The sequence below is a fragment of the Jaculus jaculus genome, chromosome 9, assembly GCF_020740685.1.
Source record: "Jaculus jaculus isolate mJacJac1 chromosome 9, mJacJac1.mat.Y.cur, whole genome shotgun sequence".
NCBI lineage: Eukaryota > Metazoa > Chordata > Mammalia > Rodentia > Dipodidae > Jaculus > Jaculus jaculus.
In genome coordinates this window covers 124,654,655-124,677,306 of record NC_059110.1, presented here as the reverse complement: position 1 = coordinate 124,677,306, position 22,652 = coordinate 124,654,655, and the positions used below count along the sequence as shown (strand labels likewise).

Below are 22,652 nucleotides of genomic sequence, written 5' to 3'. Positions count from 1 at the left end.
TGAGCACATGCATCCCCGCCTCCACCTAACCCTTCCTCTGTCCTGTCCTTCCTCCCTCCATCCCTCCTTCTGAGCACCTCTTTCTATGGGGAGTGCTCCCAGAGGCTGCATCCAGCTTGAGAATCCTCCAGAGTCAGCGCTGAGCACCTGCTATATACAGACTGTCCTTTCCCTCAAAGTTGGCACGGATACACAGGGAGCCCCATCACTCAGCCTATGCAGACAGGAGGGTTCTGAGTGGCAAGGAACTGTTGTCAGAGGTGAAGGCTCTGCGTGAAGGGGGACAGGAGGAGGGGATCTGTGAAGACCGAGTACCCTGTGGCGCCTAAAGGGACACCAGGATAGTGCCTGCCCATTAGAAAATGCCCAGCAAGTTAAGAGCCCTACGTGTGGCAGGAAGGCCAGGCACCTGTGGATGCGTGGGGCTGTGGACAGCTGGAAGGCAGGACTCTCTTCTGCCTCCCACCTGGCCCTGCCTAGAGCAGGTGTGGGATTCTGGAGCCACCTCCAGTTACAGAAACTGAGGATACCTGTGGATGAGCGAACACCGCCTTCCCAAAGCCCCTCCTCAGCCCGTCACCCAAAGCCTCTCCCTGGAAGAGCAGCTTTCCTTTTTGTCTTCCCAGAACCCTTGAAATTCTTTTCTCTGGCCTAGCCTCTCCCTCTTTGGTCTCCCTGCTCCCCGGTGCACCCCCCTTCCTCTCCTTTTTCTCCCCTCTCTTCCTCTGGTTTCAGAGCTTCTTCCTCTCCATGGCTTCTGATCCCACCAATCTCTGCTGGCATGAAAATAAAGTCTTCAAGAAAATGTTTGTGGGCTAGAGGGATGGCTTAGTGGTTAAGGCACTTGCCTGCAAAGCCAAAGGACCCAAGTTGGATTCCCCAAGACCCACGTTAGCCAGATGCACAAGGTGGCGCATGTGTCTAGAGTTCAGTTGCAGTGGCTGGAGGCCCTCACATGCCCAGGCACACACACACACACATACACACTCTCTCTCTCTCTTTCCCTGTTTCTCTCTGCCAAATAAATAAAAATATTTTTAAAAAAATGTATCTCTCAGTGCCCCTCTCTCAAACCCAGAACCCAGAACCTGACAGGCATGTGCCTGAGGCAGGCTGGCAGAGTCAGACTAAGAAATGTGGGGATGTCCTTGGGTCAGTCAGGGCTGAGCACCCACAATTCTCAGAGTCTGATATCTTCACACATCTCAAATGACGCTTCTCCCATCCTTACTCCGGACACACTGACAACACTGGCAGCTGCAGAAGCCTAGCTTGAAAAGACTTGTGCACAAACAGCGATACGGGAATTTGGGGTTCCTTGTATGCCAATGCACTGATAATTTGGGGTGTTCCCAGATCCTTGTCCTGTGAATTTGAAGAGTGAAATCCATGGAGCAGAGGATAAGATTCAGATAGATTTTATTGCAGTTTAAAGCTTTCGGAGGACGATGAGAAGGGTTTAAGCCTAGAAAAGGCAGCAAGGTGGAGCCCCTGCCAAGGAGGTAAGAGGGGGTTTGAGGAGCCCCCCTCGAGACTCAGATCTGGGGTTTTTAATGGGGAGTGGCTACGTGAGGAGGACCAGGTCAGCAGGTTACTATGGACAAAGACCAGATTTTCCAGCTTCACCAGTCATCTCAAGTAAGGCTCCGAGTTCTGTCCTCTAGGAAGGGCACAGGCTTCATCTAGAGATCTGTCCTGGAGGGTGGAACATGCAGGTTTCTGCAAACTTAGTGACACTTCCTGTTGTTAGTTAAGGAATATTTTTAAAAAATCTCTTTTGAGCCGGGCGTGGTGGCGCACACCTTTAATCCCAGCACTCGGGAGGCAGAGGTAGGAGGATTGCTATGAGTTCAAGGCCACCCTGAGATGACAGAGTTAATTCCAGGTCAGCCTGGACCAGAGTGAGACCCTACCTCGGAAAAAAAAAAAAAAAATCACTTTTGGAGTCCTTTTACCCTGACTGCCTAGCCAATTCCTGTCTCCCGGTACCACCAACACCCAAGTGCTCCAGCTGGGTGCCTTCACCACCAGGGAGGGAGGGGAGAAAGGAGAGTGGGTTCAAAGTACAGTTCACCGCAAAGCGCTCTTCCCCTCCAGAGGGCAGCTCTGTAATAACAAGCACAAGGCAATTACATTTGTTGTGAGGTTATTAAATTTTTTTTTTGGGGGGGGGGAACAAACCTAATAAAATGTAGACATTTGTCAAGAGGTTGAAAATAAAATAAAAGTGGAGGGTAAGCATAAAATCGATAACCACAGATTTCCTAGAGCCTACCTTAGCACACACAACCTAAGAACTGAGGATAACTCTGTGCGGAGGAAGTTAATAATGGGCAGGGAAAAAATTGCTGGGAGAAACCCACAGGACAAAAGGAAAGTTGCCTGGCCAAACCGGCCACTCATTTTCCTGGCAGCCGGCACGTCCCCAGGCCTGGTGATGCGACGAAGGGGTGGGTTGTTGGAGCTGGGTTGGGGAATCCGGACAGCAGAGGTTGGCATCCTGGCTCAGGTGAGGTGCCACGGGAAGCAACAGAGGAGCCATTTCCAGCTACCTTGGCGGTTATGGGATTAAAACGCCACCCACCCTAGGGGCTACGCAAAGACCCAGTGACCGGCTTCCAATGCACAGCAATGGCAGGGAAAGACCCTGCTTTAGGTGTCTGTCGAAAAAGGAACGTGGGACACCTCCCCACCCCCCGGTAACAAGGGGGGCTTGGGTGCTTAGGAGTGGAGGAATTCTCTGCATAGCGGCCCAATGCACAGGTCTCATGAATCTCAAATAAAGACTAGCCAAATCAAGCCAAGGTCTGGAAGATTTAGCGGGAAGAAAACAAACAGTGGCCTGAAGGTGAGCGGTAGTCTGCAGCGAGGACGCTGGCCAGAGGAGCAGGCGGCATTAGGTAGCCAGAGCGGCACTGTTAAATTTAACCAGAAGGGGGCAGCATTGCTACGATTGGAAGGACGGACTCATCTCTGTTTCTTGACCCTTGGCAGACACCGTAGCCTATTTCCTCTGTTGGGAGGGTTTAACCGCCCGGAAACGGAAGCCTAGTTCTTTTCCGTGCTCTTGGGCTTTCTCTTCTTTCTGGGTGTTCTTCGGGTAAGTGGAGTTGGCCATCTAATCCGGGGCAATCCGCGGCCGGGTGGAGTGCGGGGACCTCGGGACTTGGACGGTGGGTGAGGCGGGGAGCAGGGCGTGCGCCGGGGCTGCTTTTCCGGGCCAGGGACGGGGAACTGCAGCTCTGTTGACGCCGGGATTTCTCCGCAGGTGCTGGTCCGCCCTGTCTGCTCTGCTTCGCCATGGTGAGTCTGGCCCCTGCGGGCCGCCGTCCGGGGGCGTGGGGGGCTCGCCCAGCGGAACGCGCCGGTCGCTGGAGCTCAGGGTCCGTTTCTTTTGTGTTGCAGCCTCGGAAAATTGAGGAAATCAAGGACTTCCTGCTCACGGCCAGGCGGAAGGACGCCAAGTGTAAGTGGTCGCCCCGAAGGCTCGACGGGAGCGAGTTGGCGCGGTCGCGTTCGGCGTGGTCTTGCAGAGCTTCAGGCCGTTTGTTACGAAGCCTGGCTGTCGTCATTCATGGTTCCCCTGGCGGGGGGCGGGATGACCCTTTGCGACGACTTGTTTATGGGTCGAACGTCTTAAAAGCTGTTTCTAACCCGGTGTCGTGACTCGTGCCTTTTATCCCGGCATTCCGAAGTTGAAGGAGGAGGGTCGCCGCGGATTCGAGGTTTAGCTGATCCGTGTGCTCTCTGAATGGGGTCTTGAGTGATGCATGGAAGTTTCACAGATCGCATAGGCGAGGCAGTACTATTTTGTTTGCACAGTAGACCAAGTAACAGCCACAGTGAGCTTAAATGTCACACGTAGTGCCTGGGCATCCTCCTGTAGTTCCCAACTTGAAAGTAAATGGATGTATAGCCCATGCCTATGGAAATCCCAGCACCTGGGGAGGTGGAGCCAGCTACGTAGACTGTCTTCAAATTTCCAAATAAAGCTGCGCATGGCGGCTCATGTCTTTTAAAGAGGGTCACTGAATTTGAGGCCAGCCTGGGCTGGACTGAGACCCTACCTCAAAAAAGGGCAGAGGGCTGAGGAGATGGCTTTAAAGTGCTTGCCTGCAAAGCCAAAGGACCCAGGTTCAATTCCCCAGGACCCATGTAGCCCAGATGCACAAGGTGGCACATGCATCTGGAGTATGTCGGCAGTGGCTGCAGGTTCGGGCATGCCCATTCTCTTTCTGTCTCTCAAATGAATATTAAAATCAAAGTAATTACTACAGTGGATAGACTTAAAAATTCATACCAGATCCCACTGCCTTTTTAAGTTGGAGGGTGTTTGGAAGCATGTGCCTGATAGCGATCTCGTTTACATGTTGGCTATCGTAAATATGTTGTCGGCATGGGTGTGCAGATATTTCTTAGTTCCTTTTGATTCTTTTGGGTCTGTGCCCCAAGTAGGATTATGGCATCCATCAGAAGTAATGCACAGATTCATTTCCAGGAGCGCAGCCACTTCCGGGCCAGTACTGAATGTTAGGATGCTGAATCCAGGTGTCTGGACTAAGTAGACGGGAGCCAGGGTGGCCAGTGCCGTGGGCATGCTTCCTATGTGGAGCTCCATCCCGTCTGCAGCCCTGCCAGAAATGTCGCTTGGGGAAAGTTTGAGGGGTGGGTGGGTGGTTGAAGTGCAGGACACAGCTGTTTTTATGTAACTGAGGAGTTAATGGTGTCTGGTTGGAACAAGGGCTTTGACAAGTACATGAAAAGGCCAAATCCCTCCTGGGAAGCAGCTTCCAGCTGGGTGGATGGAAATGTGACGATATTTAAACAAACAGCAGACTGCAAAACTTCCGGTTTGCACAGTGGGTTTTGAAGTATACCTGGGGCTCATCCTGGCTGTGATGTCATGACAGAATTTAGAAACATTAAAGAAACAGGAAATGAGTTCCACAGAAACTCGGGGAAAGCTTAGCCCGCTGGAATGAAGTATTCTGAAAAGGGTGCGGACTTGCCTGGAGTGTCACATTGCCAGTGAAGGCACTTGGTTTCTAGGAGGGAACACAAAGCGGTTCGGGACTCCCGACCTTTCCAGAGGTGATAATTAGGGCTGTTAGAGAACATGCTGCAGTGTTGTGTTCAAGTAGCACTTGGGAGCTTGTAAAGCACATGGCTGTGAAGCGTCAGTGCTGGCACAGTCCTAACTTGTCCGGTCTCTCTGTAGCTGTCAAGATCAAGAAGAACAAGGACAATGTAAAGTTCAAGGTGCGCTGCAGCAGATACCTGTACACCTTGGTCATCACAGACAAGGAGAAGGCTGAGAAGTTAAAACAGTCCCTGCCCCCTGGTAAGTAAGCCTGGGGTGGCCACAGTGAGGTGGGGGGAGGGGCTGTTACCAAGCGGTCCCCAGATACGACCAGGAGAAGGCAGAGCTAAAGCAGTCCCTCCCCCATGCTGAGTGAGGCTGAGGGTGTCTGATGTCAAGCCCCCAGAGTTAGGAAAGAAGTGTATGCTGGGTGTCATCCTCAGTTCCTCTCCACTCTGTTTGAGGCAAGGTCTCTGACTTTAACCCAGGGCTTGCCCTGGAGAAGCAGACTGTGGTCCTAATGCTTTTGTGTGGCGAGTGCTCTATCCACTGAGCCATCTCCCTTGCCCAGGAAAACCATTTTGTGGTTTAGATGTCTGCTTTGTATAGGACTACAAGGTGTAGTTGTGGACTTAGGGTTATTTCTGATGCCAGAAGCATCTTCCTTGGCCCATAGAGGCTTAAGTCACTTAATCCTCACAACAGTCCTGCAGGGCAGGAAGGTGGTGACATCCTTTGGGCTGGTCTGTGGGGAGTGTTCATCAAACTAACAAAAACTGCTTGTGGGCTCTCTTCAGTCCCAAGCCATGACAAAGTAACGAGTAAAATGACTCCTCCCTTCTCTCTGTGTAGGTCTGGCAGTGAAGGAGCTGAAATGAAGCAGATACCACCGTTTGGAATGTATTAAAATCTTGAAAAGTCTCAAGTGTCCCTTGTCTTCTGCATGGGAAATGTAGTGGCTTCTGATGGGGAAGAGGGGTAGTTCTGGTTACCACATCCTTGCACCCCGGATCTTGGGATTATGAAAACAAGTTGATAACAGGAGGCCATGAGGGGAGAGAGCAGTCATGGACGCTCCTAGTGAGTGCGCAGAGGCCCCATGCACATCGCCTTCGATGAAAAGGGGCTTAAATTGAGCGCTAGCCTGGAATGATGGAGGAGGTGGCTCAAGCTGTGACTAAAGGACAGCCCAGTGAGCTGGGGGGACAAGCCTAAAAGGAAGGGTCTCAGCAGGGGGGAGGGGAGGAAGACCAGCCTCAGGTTAGTAGTCCTGCAGAAATGTGGCAGGCTGCTCTTGGCAGTTTCAAAGTCTGTTCTGGGCACTTAGGTAGTTTAGGCAGAGGACTATAGGTCATATTGCTACTGGCCTCAAGGTGGCACCATTCTACCATGCACTTTCCAGTAACTGCTAGTGGTTTATGTAGAAATCCATTTTCAAGTGTAAGTGGCCGGGGTTGGCTTTCCCCTTTTTTCATCTTTGCTTTTAGAGAGTTGATGTGCTGAGAATTGCATTAGATGCTTAAACAAGCAGGTTTTAGCAGTCTGCTTCCATAAGAGGATGAGGTAATTTTTGGATCTGTCCGAGTCTTGGAAGGCTTGGGTTTTGTTTATTCCAGGAAAGGGTGGCACACGAGGCACCCTGTGGTTGCTGACAGTGGCACCCTCGGTGGCTTCCAGCCTAGTCCATTCTAAGCAGCATTTCCAAGGGAGAGCGTTTCCAGCTTTGGCGGTTTTTGTTTCCTACACATTGTCCAAAGGCCCTTTCCAGCTCCTAGGAGACTAAGGCTGCAGGGCTTGTGTGGTCCAGAGGAGGCATCCACAATGTAGTGCCTCCCACCCTGGCTTAGCCTGAGTCATTTGGGTGCTGTTGTGAAGGCAAAGCTGGCTCCAGAAACCCAGTAGGTTGGAAACTGTCTAGGGGCTTGAACTGACACGGTGTGGCCCTAATCTTTGGCCTGGATAAACAACAGCTGCAATGCTCAAGGGCTATACTGACCAGTTCAGCAAGCTTTGGTATTCAGATCTGAACCAGGTGACTAACCACAGCCCTGAGGGACAGCTGAGGACGTGTGCAGGACCCAGGGCCATGCCTCTGGTGGTACCTGAGAGGAGTGCCCTCCTGGAAAGGCCCGTGGTTGGTGGCCTTAGTGAATGATTAAGATGGCTTTACTTACAACATTCTTGGCAGCCATGGCTTCCTCAGAGGGAGAGACTCTCAGGGCCTGGGGCTTCAGGTGATCTTACCCTTGTCCACCTCACCAGCCTCATTCCCTCCCACTGCTCTATTTGGAATAAGAGGCTGGTTTGAAAGGCACATGGGGGAAGGTGGTTTGTTTTTTTTTTTGTTGTTGTTGTTTTGTTTTTTCAAGGTAGAGTCTCACCTGATCTGGCACTATGTAGTCTCAGGGTGGCTATTTGCAAGGAGAGAATGGGTGCACCAGGGTCTCCAGCCCCTGCAAACAGTCTCCAGATGTTATGCATCACTGTGTGCATCTGACTTTTATGTGGGTCCTGGGGAATTGAACCTGGATCCTTTGGCTTTGCTGGCAAGGCCCTTAACCACTAAGCCATGTCTCCAGCCCTAAACGCCAGGTGTTTTGGGGAGGGAGCAGTAGGAGGTTCAAGGCCAGCTAGGGCTACATATTACTAGACAGGACTAAGGAAGACCTCATCTTGAAAGCAACAAGTGGGGGAGGAGGGGTGGAAGCTGGCACTTTCCTGCAAAGCCTAGTGACCTGGATTTGTTCCCCAGTACCTACATAAAGTCAGATGCACAAAGCTATGCATACGTCTGGAGTTTGTTTACAGAGCGCCTGGTGTAACCATTCTGTTTTTTCTCTCTGCTTATGAATAAAGTTTTTTTTTTAAAGGCAACAGTGGGGGAGGGGCAACTGACACCTTCTGTCACAGTTCTAGGATCGTGCCAAGCCTTTGTAGTTGTGTAAGGGCTGCGATTCACAGAACATTTCCATTACCTCAAAGTTCTCACACCTTGGCCATTGGCAAGCAGCCACTGGTGTGCCCTGCAGCTCACCAGTATTCCTGTCACTCCCACTCTGGTTTTTCCTTACTAGACTCCCCTTTCCCTGGTCCCCGACCCCACAAGGGCCCAGTCTGGGTGTTCAGAACCCTCCCCAGGACACCACAGCTAATGCCTCATCATCAATTTATCTCCTTGTGGTCTCTGTTGATGTCCCCAGACTCCCCACTTCCTTTACACACTAACCCGACTCAGGAGCACTCAACAGGTTTATAGTTAATCACTGGGTTAAAAACTCACCCCACATAGTAAACATTTTAATTTATGACTGTGTGTGCACGCACATGTATGTAGGTACACCAGGGTCTCTTGCCATTGCAAACAGGCCAGATGCTTGTGTCACTTACTGCACCTGGCCTTACATGAGTGCTAGGAATTTGAACCTGTTCCAAAAGACGTGGCAAACAAGTGCTTTTAATCACTGAGCCATGTCCCCAGCCTTCCAACTCCCTGCTAAACGCCCTAAGGACAGGTCTGGGTGTTACATTTATCACATGAGCCTAGGATATGGAAGGCGCTTTCTGTTGAACTAGTGAGAAGAAAAAGGGGTTCCAAGCATCCTGCACCCCTTCTGCCTCAGCTGTTGGCATGTACAAACGTGGCAGCAGCCAGGCTCCATCAAATGTACAGAGTCATTGACCCCCAAACAGAACAGAGCAGGACTCCTGGCCTGGGTTCTTTGACAAGGTTTTTGTAGTTTCCCCCACGCAGCAATCACATACAGTTGCTGGCATTTGCGGGGGACTGGCACCCACTTGGTCCTCCAAGCTAGAAACCTAATACTCTTCCCGGGTCCCTGCAGCGTCTCCTCTGCTCGCTGCCAGGACCCTCCAGCGATCCTCCGAGCAGTTGCCAGCCAAGCCCAATCTTGTCTTAACCTCTGGGTCACCTCACAGGTCTCCACTGGCCCTTACCTATCCAGCCTGAGCTCCTGGCTCTAACCACACCACGCTGCGGGCAGTTGCATTTGGAGCCTCTGAAGTTCGCAGACGACTCCAGGTGCTGCCCCGCCCCCCTGGGCTTTTCCCCAACGCGCCTCCCAGCAAGCACGTGACCTCCCGAGTGGTTGCTGTCTTCAGAGCCGGGCGTGGTGGCGCACGCCTGTAATCCCAGCGTTGGAAGGCAGAAGTAGGAGGATTACTGAGAGTTCAAGGCCACCCTGAGAATACAGAGTGAATTCCGTATCAGCCTGAACTACAGCGAGACCCTACCTCAAAAAACCAAAAAGAAAGTGTATTCAGTATGGGGTCAGAGTGAAGGGATTCCATCCCCTGTGCTCACTAACAGAGGTGTCTGGCACTTAATAAGCCTCAATAAATGTGCCCATTAATACTCTTCCTCACTACCTCCCCAGACCCTGCCTTCCTGTGTTCCCCCTACTGGAGGACCCCAAGGACTCCTCGCTCCAGGAAGTGGAGGATGACCTTAAACTCCTGATCCTCCTGTCTCTACCTCCCACGTGCTAGGATTACAGGCGAGAGCTACCACGCCCGGCCTATAATCTTGATTTATAAGAAGTCAATAGGGCTGGAAAGATGGCTTAGCAGTTAAGGCACTTACTTGCCAAGTCAAAGCACCCACGTTCGATTCCCCAGTCCCCAAGTAAGCCAAACGCACAAGGTGGCACATGCGTCTGGAGTTCGTTTGCAGTGGCTAGAGGCCTTTCCCAGCCCATTCCCTTTTTCAAATAAAATAAAAAAATATTTCAAAAAAAATGAAGTCATGAGTAAAATGCCTGGGCGTAGAGATTGACATTCACTTTTCCTCATGTCTCCTTCCACCTTCTTCACCCATCCGTTCAGAGCAGATCTCAACCCAGAAAGGAGGTGCCGGTTTTTGTGCGTCCAGGTAGCAGTCAGGAGCGGGGGCGGGGCGGGGCCTATGGCGACGTGGGCGGGGCTTGTGGGGAGGTGGGCGGGGCGCGCGTCCGGAGAGGGGAGGGGCGGGGCGGGGTCCGCCCGGGGCCGGGTGGAAGCTGCCACCGCGTCGGTCGGCAGCCGCGGGGCTGCACTCGCTCCAGCCATGCCGGCGGCGCGCGTGGAGTACATCGCGCCCTGGTGGGTGGTGTGGCTGCACAGCGTCCCGCACCTCGGCCTGCGCCTGCAGCCCGTGGACAGCACCTTCAGCCCCCGCGACGAGAGTTACCAGGAGGTGAGTCCCCGCGCCCCCGACCCGCCGTGCGCCCCCGCGCCACCGCCTCTGGCCTCGCCTCCCGGACCCCCATCTCGCTCCCCACGCCGGGACCCTTGACCCCAGCCCGGGCCCCGCGGCCTCTCCTGGTTGAGGACCTCGGGGTTCGTTCGGGAAGTTGGGAGTTCAGCGGGCGCGAGGAAGCGGAGGAAGAAGGGTGGCGAGGCCGGGGCGGAGCGGCGATGGGAGCGCGGGGTGGGGGTGGGGGGCTGGAAAGCGAGGAGTGCGGAGAGCCTGGGGCGCCCCGAAGTTCTCCACTGGCCGCTCCGAGACGCTCTCGTTGCCGGGCCGGGCGTCCCGGCAGAAACCGACTTTAGTCGTCCAGCGCAGCTCGTCCCAGCCCCAGTCTGCGGGCTGGGGACCCGCTGCCGAGACCTCTGTCTGGGCCCCTTCTGCAAGGATGGGGGAGGCGGCGTGGGTCACTTCCTTCCTGCTCCCCGAGAGAACCCGCATCCGCGGGGTTCAGCAAAGGAAGGCAGCCTCAGATCAGCCTTACCTCACACCACGTCTTGGGTCTCACCTTGTGCTGAGCTACCCCGGTCCCAGTCCCCCCCCTCCCACACGTGCTGGGGTCTTGACTGCTGGGCCGGCCATTCCCATCCTTACACTCCTGCAGTGTACCCAGCCCGCCCCTTCCCTCCGTCGGTTTCTGCACCCCGTGGGCCAGAGCAGGGCAGGGCAGACTCCTGACCTCCCTGGCAGACCCAGCTGTGGTCTCCCAACTTGCCTCAGCTATGGGCAAGCCGACTGTGGGCCCCGCTGAGTCAGTTCCCTCGATGGGTCAGAGATTCAAAGGCCCCGAGGCGAGGCCCATTTATTTTGTGCCAGTGTCTCTGGACTTTGACCTCTGACTGTAGTGGCAAGGGACGGTCTTCCGATCCCCGGTGTGGGCCAACTGACCCTGTGCGGCCCTCTCCTGACTGAGAGTTCGTCTCCCACCGCTTCCCACTCCAGGCCTTCCTCCTGCCTTCCGAGGCCAGGGCATAGTGATCTCCTGCTGTGTGCCAGAGACGGTGGCAGAGAGTCTACTAATAATCCCCCTCCCCCAAGAATGGCCGCTGCTTGCCCGGGGGTTCGTGCCCTCTCCTTTCAGGAGGAGAGGAGGATGGGACCCCTTTGTGCTGTTGGAGGGACCCAAGCTCCAAGAGGCAGCGCTCCACCAGCCTGGGTCTGGATTTGTATCCGTCCTGTCCCCTACTCCTGGGAAGGAAGGCGTGTTCCCTGAGGACCTGGGGATGCTGGCTTAGCTCCAGGGACTTCCTTCTCCAGAAGAGGCAGATCTGATTTCAGAACAGCTGTGTCGGAGTGGAGGGAGCTGTGGAGAAATCCGAGACCCAGCCCCCAGGGTCCCAGCTATATTTTCGTGTTGTTTTTTTTTTTTTCTTTCTCCCCACTGCATAGAATCTAATTCCCAGCTGGGTCAAGGCAAGGAGACCCCTAAGTGTGTGGGGGGAAAGGGGTGGGATGGTAAGGACACTCCTCACCCCTAGTGTTCCCCCCCCGCCCCCCCCCCACAACACCTGTCTCGCCAGCAGCTGTGGATGGAAGGACTGAGCTTGCCTCACCCACTCATGGACAGGTGGCATCTGAGCCAGAAGGGCCCATTCATAGCCCCTAACCCCCTCCTCCACCGTCCTGGCTGAGGAGTGCTAACCCCAAAGGATGTCCACTTCCCATGGCCACCACTCTTACCCTTTCCCCACTCCCATCTCATCCTGCCGTGGGTGGAGGCAAGGGACAGTGAGAGGTGAATTGGCCCACACGGAAGTCAGGCTTTGGGTGTTACTTACAGGGGCTCCTATTTTGGTAAGTTCCCCTGTGGTCTGACTACCCGGGACTGTCCTTTTCTCCCGGGTACCCAGCACAGCCAGAGAGCTCGCAGCATGGACTGGGCCCTTCTGCTGTCAGTCACTTCGGTCCTCAGCAAACTTAATTGGGGCTAAGTGCTGTGCCAGGCCCTGGTGACCTGATAACCAAGGCAGCGGGGCCTTTGGGAGCAGCGGCTGAGGAGTCTCTGAAGCCGGCCTCCGGGCACAGAGCTGTGACTGTCATCACACAGCCTGGGGCAAGGGCTTCGCCATCTCGCTGGCTGGCTTGGACTCTGGTTCTGCTTGGGTGTGACAGACCATGGGGCAGTTCTGTGAGATTTTTTTTTTGTTTGTTTTTGGTTTTTCAAGGTAGGGTCTCACTCTGGTCCAGGCTGACCTGGAATTAACTCTGTAGTCTCTCAGGGTGGCCTCGAACTCATGGCAATCCTCCTACCTCTGCCTCCCGAGTGCTGGGATTAAAGGCGTGAGCCACCACGCCCGGCTTGAGATTTTAAAAAAATATTTTTTCATTTATTTATTTGCAAGGAGAGAGAGAATGAATGAATGATTATGAGCAGGGCCTCTGGCCACTGCAGAGTGGCATGCACCACTTTGTGCAGCTGGCTTTACGTGGGTGTTGTGGAATTGAACCCAGGTCATTAAGCTCTGCAGGCAAGTGCCTTAACCAACCCCTGAGTCATCGCTTCAGCCCAGATTGCTAAAATTCAACTCTCTCATCTGCAGAATAGTCCATAGAACTTGCGGAGTACAGATGGTTTCTTAGAATTTAATAAGGCCTAGTGATATCAGTCACTAGACAAATGACCTTGGGTTTCAAGTGCTCTGTTAGGTAGAGAAAAGAAAGTTGCACACCCTGACCTGGGAGACTAAGAAAACGGTGGAGAAAGGGCTTCAGCTCATGGTCCATCTATAAACAGTGGGAACTTTTGGGTCAGTCACTATGTTTACACGTGTGTGTTTACACTGATGTGTGTGTCCTCACATGTTCATGTGCCTCAATGAGTGAATGAAGATGGAAACAGGCAGGTGTGGACTCACTCTGGAAGAGGCTGTATAGGTGTTTGAAATCTAGAAAGCAAAGCTTTATAAAGCAGACTATGGCTGGAGAGACGGCTTAGAGGTTACTCGCTTGCCTGTGAAGCCTAAGGTCCCCGGTTTGAGGCTGGATTCCCCAGGACCCACGTTAGCCAGATGCACAAGGGGTCGCACGCGTCTGGAGTTCGTTTGCAGCAGCTGAAGACCCTGGCATGCCCAACCTCTCTCTCTCTCTATGTGCCTCTTTCTCTCTCTGTCACTCTCAAATAAATAAACAAAATGTAAAAAAAAAAAAAAAAAAAAAAGCAGACTAGAGCTGGTCGTGGTGGCTCTTGCCTTTAATCCCAGCACTCGGTGGGCAGAGATAGGATTGCCATAAATTTGAGGCTACCCTGAGGTCAGCTCTGAGCTAGAGTGAGACCTTATCTCAAAAAACAAAAAAAAAAAAAGAAAGAAAGAAAGAAAAAACAGACTAGAGGATGGAGAGATGGCTTAGCTGTTAAGGTGCTTGCCTGCAAAGCCAAAGGACCCAGGTTCAATTCCTCGGGACCCACATAAGCCAGATGCACAAACTGGAACATGCATCTGGAGTTCATTTGCAGTGGCTGAAGGCCCATTCTCTTGCTTTCCCTCCCTCCCCCCCCCCCCTCTTTTTTTTTTCTTTTTGGTTTTACGAGGTAGGGTTTCACTCTAGTCCAGGCTGACCTGGAATTCACTCTGTCATCTCAGAGTGACCTCAAACTCATGGCGATTCTTCTACCTCTGCCTCCTGAGTGCTGGGATTAAAGGCGTGTGCCACTACACCCAGTTCTCTCTGACTTTTTCTTTCTCTTTCAAAAAATTTTTAAAAAATTAGAAAGCAGACTATCTGGTGAATAAATCATATTCTAGAACCTTCCTGAAGAAGTAGGGCTCCCACTCATTACCTGTTGTCCTTTTTTTTAATAAGACAGAGAAAAAGGGTGTGAGAGAGAGAGAAAAAAAAATGGGTGCACCAGAGCTTCCAGCCACTGCAAACAAACTCCAGACGGATGTGCCCCCTTGTGCATCTGGCTAACGGTGGGTCCTGGGGAATAGAACCTGGGTCCTTTGGCTTTACAGGCAAACACCTTAACCGCTAAGCCATCCCTCCAGCATCTCCCCCTTTTTTAAAAAATTGTGTTGCTATGTAGCTGAGGCCTCTCCCTCCCAAGATCTGGAGTTAAAGGTGTACATATCACCCTTGGCTTTTGTGGGGTCTTCGAACATAACGGAAGCTCCCACTTTCCCAGTCATTGATCCTTCTCCCTCCAGTGAGCTTGATTTTGAGTCCTCATGAAGGCTGTCTGGTCTGTGTATTGGTTAATAGTCATTATGAACTTGATTAGATTTAGAATCATGGAAACACACCTCTGAGCATATCTGGGAAGGTGTTTTCCAGAAAGGTTTGACTGAGGAGGGAAGACTCACCTGGAGTATGGGCAGCACAACTCCAGGTACTACGGGCCTGGCCTGCACAAAGGAGGCTAAAGAGATGGGTTACTGGGTAAGACTCTTGCCTGCGAAGACAAAGGTTGGATTCCCCAGAATCCACGTAAGCCAGATGTACATGGTGGCTCATGCATCTGAAGTTTGCTTGCAGTGGCTCGAGGCCCTAATGTGCCCATTCTTTCCCCACCCTCTCTCTCATAAATAAATAAAATAAAAATATATTTAAAAAGGAGGAAACCAGCTGTATCCTGACTATGGAAGCCACGTGACCAGCTGCATTAAGCTCCCTGTGCCACCAAGAACCTACCCTTGAACTGTGAACCAAAACAAATCCTTCCTTCCTTAAATTGCTTTTATCAGGTATTTTGTCTTAGCCACAAGAAAAGTAGCTAATCAAGCCTATAGCCCTGGGCCCGGTTGCCCTGGGGCCAGCAGACGCAGGGCTCAGTTCTCCAGGCAGCCAGGGGTGGCTGCGAGTCTAGAAGGGGAAGCGAAGACCCCCCACCAACCTCCAGCTGTCTTTGACAGGCTAGCCGTCTTGGAAGTGGAGATGACCTCTCCTTCGAGGATTTAATAAAAGGACCCGAGTAGGTAGGAGGCAGGTGGCCGGGTGCCTGCTTGGGAAGGAGACCCCAGCTTGGCAAGGTGCCCAGTAAGCAATGCTGGGGACAACAGAAAGGACACTAAATCTAGCTTCATCTCACTGACTAACTACTTCACTTTCCTCCTTGCCTGGGGAATTGGTTCGACCTTCCATCAGCCCCTTCCCCAAGGGAGACCACACCTTGAAAATCTCATATCCATCCATGCACATTTCCTGTGTGCCCACTTGCGCCCTCTCTCTCTCTCTCACTCTCTTTCGCTCAGCTGTCCTCTCCAGCCATGTGTTTAGGAGGTGGAGTGAGGTGTGTTCATTTCATATCTAGGCTTGCATTTTCCTGAGGATCTGCCTTGATCAGACTTTTATATTAAGAGTCTCAAGCGCCGGGCTGGGGCTGTAGGGCAAGTTGATAGAGTGCCTGTAGCATGCATGAAGCCCTGAGTTCAATCCCCAGCCTGATATATATAATTTTTACGTGCCTGTTATCCCAACGCTTAGGTGGTGGAGTTAGGAGGATCAGAAATTCAAGGTCTTCCTCAGCTACGTAACAAGTCCAGCCTGCACTACAGGTCAGTAAGAAAAGAAAGAGAGAGGGGAGGAGACAGAAGCTGGAGAGATGCCTTAGCGGTTAAGGTGTTTGCCTGCAAAGCCAGAGGACCCAGGTTCCATTCCCCAGGACTTACATAAGCCAGATGCACAAGATAGCACATGTGTCTAGAGTTTGTTTGCAGTGGCTTGAGGCCCTGGTGTACCCATTTTCTCTCTACTTCCCTCAAATAAATAAGTAAAAATAAAACATTATTTGTAAAAAAGAAAGAAGAGAGAGTCATCAGGCCTAAGTGAGTGCCCTGGGGACAGAGTGGGGGATATTTAGAGAGTTACAGGATGCCCTGGCTTGGCCGGGAGCAGATCTGCAAAGAAAAAGACAGACAACAAGCCGGGCCCTATGGGAGAAGAGCCAAGGTCAGGATGAGGAAGTCTGTTCATCCCCTCCGAGCTTGGAGTCATGGTCATCAGACTGTCACGCAGAGGCTGGAGGCATTGCATTAACCCTTCCCACCCCACCTACGTGGGCTCTGTCTGTGGGCACACCTGAAGGTTGCCTTGTCTTTCTAGCTGTCATTCGAACTCTATGTAGAAACCCCTTGGGATCTGACCACGCTGGTCACTGCTATCCTATAGCCTGGGTCCTAGGGTCGTGTTCCCCATTCTGCCTCCCTCATTACAGCACAACAGACCAGAAATAATTGGAGGAGCTTCGACAGGGGCAAGTCGGGCCACTGGTGTGGGGGCTGTGGGCATGGTGCCGGGGCGGGGACGGGGTACTGGTGGCTCAGTGGAAGGGAGGCACAGGGTGGTGCGGGAGACTTTGCTCTAAGCGCTGGCCATCAGAGCTGGAGGGCGTATAAGCAAAACCCTTCACTCCCTCCTCCATCCTTCCTCCCATCCCAGCTGTGCACCAGGGACTTGAGCATTAATTAGAAGCAGAGAACTAATGGCCTGTTACAGAGCAGCAGGTGACATGGAGCTGGCTGCCTTGTTGGGCTCTGTCCCCCACAGCCTCTCTCCATCCTTTCTTCTTGATCTTTCACTCTCTCCTTCCCTGTTTTCTAGCCATATGGCCCCCTGATGCCCCCCAAGCCTCCCACTAAAGTGCTTTTAAGCATCCAGCACCCTGGATTTTTGCTGAGGTAAACTGTTAACAAAAGGACATTCTGTTAACTGTTAACATTTGGATATTCCAAGCATGGTCTTCCTGCGCTGGACCGCATTATGGGTGACCTAATTGAGGCCAGCTGTCCAGCCTTGGAGAGGCCTCAGGCCCGGAATCCCTAGGATGACCAAAGAGGTGTGGGCTGGAGGGAAAGTTTGTGGGAGCCAGCAGTTGGGACCTGGTGGGGCAGGTTTGAAGAGACCAGGGACACATGGTGGATTCTGATTGGGACCATTCTAGAGGAAACTGGTAGGGAAGGTAACTAAGGAAGTCTTCGTGTCCTTATTCTCTACCTCAAGCATCTGGCTTTAGGTGGGTGCTTGGGAATCGAACCCAAGCAGGCAAGCTTGCAAGCAAGCATTCTAACCACTGAACCATCTCCTCAAATCCTCCATCTTATTTGAGACGTAGTCTCCCACTGAACCTAGAGCTCACCAATTCAGCTAGGCTAGAGCTGGGATTGTAGGAACGTCCACCACACAACGTTTTAAAGTTTTATTTATTTTACACGTGCAAATATGTGCTCACAACAACATGCATATGATGGTGCTGGAGAGCTGAACCCGGCCAACAGGCTTTGCAAGCACATACCTTTAACCACTGGGCCATCTTCCCAGCCCACACCCACCATTTTAAGTGGGTGCTGACTACCCAAACTCAGGTCCTCTTGCTTGCCTGACAAGCACTTTTCTGCCAAGCCCCACAATGCACAGTCTATTTGTTTTGCTGTAACTGTGTTTTTGGGGGGAGGAGGGGTAGAGGTAGGGTCTCACTCTAGCCCAGTCTGACCTGGAATTCACTCTGTATTCTCAGGGTGTCCTCGAACTCACAGTGATCCTCCTACCTCTGCCTCCCAAGTGCCAGGATCAAAGGCAAGCGCCACCACACCCGGCTGTAACTGGTTTTTGTTGTTATTGCTATTGTTGTTTTGGTTTGGTTTGGTTTTGGTTTTTTGAGGTAGGATCTCACTCAGGCTGACCTGGAATTCACTATGTAGTCTGAGGGTGGCCTTGAACTCACAGTGATCCTCCTACCTCTGCCTCCCGAGTGCTGGGATTAAAGGCATGCGCCACCATGCCGGCTGAGATCCCTACTTTTAATAATGAACTTCAGGGCCTGTGAGAGGAGGATAGCCAGGACAGAGTGACTGTAGTTAGTTATTATTTTGCACGTGTGTGGTGTGCATGTCTTTGCATGTTTGTATGTTGGAGTCGTGCACACATGGAGGCCAGAGATCAGTTTCACGTCAGATGTTTTCCTCGGTCACTTTCCACCTTTATCACCTTCATTAATTTATTGGGGTGAGGGAGCTTGCCACTACAAATGAAATGCCAGACTTTTGTGCCACATTATCTATCTATTTATTTATTTATTTGCAGAGAGAGGAAAGGAGAGGGAGAACATGGGCGTACCAGAGCCTTCAGCCACGGCAAACAAACTCCAGATGCGTGTACCACTGTGTGCATTTGGCTTACATGGGTACTGGGGAATTGAACCAGGATCCTTAGGTTTTGTAGGCAAGCACCTTAACATATCTCCAGCCTACTTGCACCACTTTCTAGGTCTAGCTGAATGTGACTCGCTAGGGAATTGAACCTGGGCCAGCAAACTTTGCACATAAGCACCTTTAACCACTGAGCCATTTCACAGCCCCAACTTTCCACTTTAAAAAAAAATAGTTTAATTATTTATTTGTTTGAGAGAGAGAGAGAGAATAGGCATGCCAGGGCCTCTAGCCAGTGCAAATGAATTCCAGACTTGTGGCACCTTGTGTAGCTGGCCTATGTGGGTACTGGGGAATCAAACCTGGGTCCTTAGGCTTCGCAGGCAAACACCTTAACTGCTAAGCCATTTCTTTTTTTTTTTTTTTTGGTAAAGCATTTTGTAAATTTATTTGTTTGCAAGCAGAGAGAGATAGAAGAGAGACAGACAAAATAGGCACTTTTTGAAGCCACTCTGAAAACAGACATCAGATAGTGAACTACTTTGTGCATCTGGCTTTACTTGGGTACTACAAATTGAACCCAGGTCGTTAGGCTTTGCAGACAAGCACCTTAATTACTGAGCCATCCCTCCAGCCCCTTTCCACCTCTTTTTAAAGTCATGTTGTGTCACTTGAATCCAGAGCTTACTGATCTGGATAGCTAGCAAGCCCCAGGCATCCCTCATCTCCTCCTCCCCAGGCATCTCCTCCTCCCCAGGCACCCCACGACACCAGACTGGGTGCTAGACGGTCTACACTCAAATCCTGCACTTGCACATCAAGACCTTTCCAACTGAGCCATCCTCTGGATTTTTTGGCCGGTGGCGGGGGGCGGGGAGCTGCTGGGAATACAGGGTCTGTCTGAGACAGGATCTCAAGTCTTTATGTAGCCAGGTTGACCTCAAACTTAGGATCCTCCTATCTCAGCCTCTCAAGCCCTAGGATTAGAGGCACAAATGTGTACCACTGTGCCTGGCCAAACAGCACGTTTTAGAGCCTGTGTGGTGGCACCCACCTGCAATCCCAGCATTCGCAAGGTTAAGGCAGAGGAGCCAGGGTGGTCAAGGCAACATGGTAAATTTGAGGTCTATTTTAGAGACCCTGTCTCAAGAAAAAATAAGGGGCATTTGCATCCAAGAGGCTCCATGGGTACTACTGACAGAGTCAGTATGAAGGAGAAGGTAGGCTTCTAGAAAAAAGATTGTGAATTTGTTGACCTGAATCCATTGTTGCTTCTGGCCTTGAGCCGTCTACAGCTGGCCTGAGGTCAGCTCCTATTCTGATGGGCCAGGTCCATGGTGGCCTGTGGGTTCTGCCCCACAAGCCAGTTTCTGGAAGTCACAGGTCAGTGGCGTTGTGGGGACCTTCACTTTGAGTAGGGAGCCCCTAGCACGTCCACCCCAGCCTCCTTTGCCATAGAAGATGCCTGCCCGGAGAGTAGACGGCAGCTTCCTGTGATCTCACTGGGCAGGAACCTTCTGGAGTGACTCCAAGGGCAGCTGTGCTAGTGAGGGGTGGAGGAAGAGACAACAGCAGCCCGGGTCCCCTGCCGCGCCTTGAGGACTGGGGAGGGTGATAGGCTCAGAGCTGCAGGCCCTGCCTGTCCAGCTGCCTGGAGGAAGAGCTGGTTCCCAGTGGAGCTGGTGACAGGTGGTGCTTGGTGGAGGTGGAAACCGTGTGCTAAGCCACGCGAGCTGTCCCACCTGCCCTCTTTGCACCTCTTCGGCCATTTGTCCCAGAGACTGAGAAGCCTGCCCACCCAGGGTTACCTTAAGAGCAGCCCACCTCAGGGACCTCCTGAGCTGCCCAAGTTCGCTTAGAGCTGGGCAGCTGAGCAGGCACTGGGAAGGACAGGTGGCCCCTGCAAGGCTCACACCCCACACCATTCCCTGACTCCCTCTCCTCGAAAGTGGTCACCATCCTCAGACTGCAGTCACCATCCTCTGCCTTGGGACCCCTCCCTGTGTGTATCCCTGCACATGATTTGTCCCCCTTTAGACCTTGGGGGTCTTGGGATCCCCCTCCCACTCTGTGGATGGCTATTGCTCAGGTTCTCTGACCTGCCTAGTCCCTAAGGGGCCCAGTGGGAGTGTCCCCCATTGGAGCACTGGAGATTCTGGATGGGGTGCCACTGGAGCCACATGGGAAGCAGGGGAGACGGTTAGCTCAGGAGCCTGACTTAGAGGCAGGTCCAGGCCTGGCTGGCGGCCAGTGATCCTGAAGCCATCTGGTGTCCATCTGGCCAAATCAAGAAATCGGAGAGCATGATAGAGGGGGCAAAGCCAGGCCTTCTGACAGGGAGCAGCTCCTTTGGAGGACCCTGAAGCTGTTGGGTGGACCTGAGGAGGGTCTGCCTGCCCTGCTCAGAGCTCTGACCTTGATGTGACTGGTGACTCCTGGGTCCCTGACAGAATGGAGTGAGAGGGACCCTGAGGCTTGTCCTTTCTCTCTCCTCTGCACCCACCCCGTCATCCATTCTCCAGCGCAGCTTTTGGGATTCTGGATGATTCCAGCACCTAGGATAGGCACATTTGACTCTAGCAATGGCTGGGAATGGTTGGCTGTCTCAGCTCGAGAGGCCCTGGCTCAAATCCCTGGTACCTAAGGCATCCTGCCCAAGGCGCTCTCATCCAGGAGGCTGGCGAGGTCCTCTCAGGCAGTTTCATCTGTCTACCATAGCCACACTGCTTGTCACGCACGGCTTTTCTCGTTGGCAGTGCTCCCCCACTCGGAGCTCGTCCCCCGGCCCAGCCTGGCTTGCGTGTTCATCCAGAAACGCAGGCGAGCCGCTCGCTGCTTCACCGTCCCAAGCCCACCTGCTTCTCCATCACTCGCCCTGGGGTGCCTGAGTCCCACGTAGTCAGTGTACCCAGAGGGAGGGAAGGATGAACAGAAGGTCAACATCCGGCCCCGTCCTTGCTCCTGCCTCGGGTGGGCCACCCCCAGAACCCTCCTCTGCGGGAGACAAGAGCTGACAGCAGCCCCTTCCTCTTCCAGTCGCTGCTGTTCCTGGCGCTGCTGGCTGCCGTCGGCCTGGGTCTGAACTTGGCCTTCCTTGCTGCTTACCTGGTGTGCACGTGCTGCTGCCCGCGGGGCCACGGTGTGCAGAGCAAGCAGCGAGGCTCCTGCTGTGTCACCTGGACGGCGGTGGCAGCCGGGCTCCTCTGCTGGTGAGTGTCCCTCTGCACAGGCCACACTGCAAGGGGGCAAGGTGGGGCCATGTCAGCCCACCTGCTAGGAGAAAAGCCTGCTCGTGTCTTGTCCCCCAACAAGTCCAAGTGGCTCATCCGTATCTGGCCATATTCACAGACCAAGCTTCTGCCACCTGCCTGAGCAGACGGGTTCCCCAAACACATGCGACCCCTTTTCTTGCCAAGCATGGGGAATTGATCCTTAGCATAGTGATGGGGGGGGGGGTTCTTCCTATTGCTCTTCAACTTTTCACACAGTGCAAGTCAGGCCTGGCAGCCACACAGAGTATTCTCTTCTCTCTCTCCCTTTGCAAATAAATAAAAATATTTTAGCCGGGTGTGGTGGCGCACACTTTTAATCCCGGCACTCGGGAAGCAGAGGTAGGAGGATCACCGTGAGTTCAAAGCCACCCTGAGACTCCATAGTGAATTCCAGGTCAGCTTGGGCTAGAGTAAGACCCTACCTCGAAAAACCAAATATATATATATATATATATATATATATATATATATATATATATATATATATATGTATATATATATACGTGTGTGTGTGTGTGTGTGTAAGTATATATTACAAGTGCTGGGGCTGGAGAGATGGCTTAGCAGTTAAGGCATTTGCCTGCAAAACCAAAGGACCTTGGTTTGATTCCCCAGGACCCACATAAGCCAGATGCACAAGGTGGTATATGTGTCTGGAGTTCGTTTGCAGTGGCTGGAGGCCCTGGAGCACCCATTCTCTCTTTTCTGTGTGTGTGTGTGTGTGTGTGTGTAAGTATATATTACAAGTGCTGGGGCTGGAGAGATGGCTTAGCAGTTAAGGCATTTGCCTGCAAAACCAAAGGACCTTGGTTCGATTCCCCAGGACCCACATAAGCCAGATGCACAAGGTGGTGTATGTGTCTGGAGTTTGTCTGCAGTGGCTGGAGGCCCTAGAGCACCCATTCTCTCTGTCTCTTTCTGTGTGTGTGTGTCTGCTTCTTTCCCTCTCTTGCTCTCTCAAATAAATAAAAACATTT

At 52.5% G+C, this 22,652-nt stretch overlaps 2 protein-coding genes across 4 annotated transcripts in view; both read left to right on the top strand.

The window, feature by feature from the left end:
* Window positions 1-3,044: 3,044 nt before the first annotated feature.
* On the top strand, window positions 3,045-6,001 carry Rpl38 (ribosomal protein L38). Of its 2 annotated transcripts, none has more exons than XM_045158925.1 (5): window positions 3,045-3,100; window positions 3,269-3,303; window positions 3,406-3,466; window positions 5,219-5,341; window positions 5,933-6,001. In XM_045158925.1, exons 2-5 carry the CDS (start codon window positions 3,301-3,303, stop codon window positions 5,956-5,958), a joined length of 213 nt encoding a protein of 70 aa, XP_045014860.1. In that variant the 5' UTR covers window positions 3,045-3,100; window positions 3,269-3,300; the 3' UTR covers window positions 5,959-6,001. The 2 variants fall into 2 exon arrangements, with proteins under 2 accessions (XP_045014860.1, XP_045014861.1); XM_045158926.1 differs by lacking the exon at window positions 3,045-3,100 and adding an exon at window positions 3,111-3,173.
* Window positions 6,002-10,111: 4,110 nt separating this feature from the next.
* Ttyh2 (tweety family member 2) overlaps window positions 10,112-22,652 on the top strand; it is a 55,225-nt gene continuing 42,684 nt past the window's right edge. The window contains exons 1-2 of one of the 2 annotated variants that reach the window (XM_004655150.3): window positions 10,112-10,271; window positions 21,440-21,612. In XM_004655150.3, the coding sequence (XP_004655207.1) occupies window positions 10,143-10,271; window positions 21,440-21,612 (302 nt within the window). In that variant the 5' untranslated portion in view covers window positions 10,112-10,142. Of the gene's footprint in view, window positions 10,272-21,439; window positions 21,613-22,652 lie in introns of those variants that run through there. The other variant, XM_045159467.1, reaches the window with a different exon arrangement.

What these genes read in the sequence shown, in the direction of transcription:
- Rpl38 (XM_045158925.1), top strand. An exon ending in CAGGCGGAAGGACGCCAAGT is followed by an intron (nt 3,467 to 5,218) that starts GTAAGTGGTCGC and finishes GTCTCTCTGTAG; the next exon opens with CTGTCAAGATCAAGAAGAAC. An exon ending in AAAACAGTCCCTGCCCCCTG is followed by an intron (nt 5,342 to 5,932) that starts GTAAGTAAGCCT and finishes CTCTCTGTGTAG; the next exon opens with GTCTGGCAGTGAAGGAGCTG.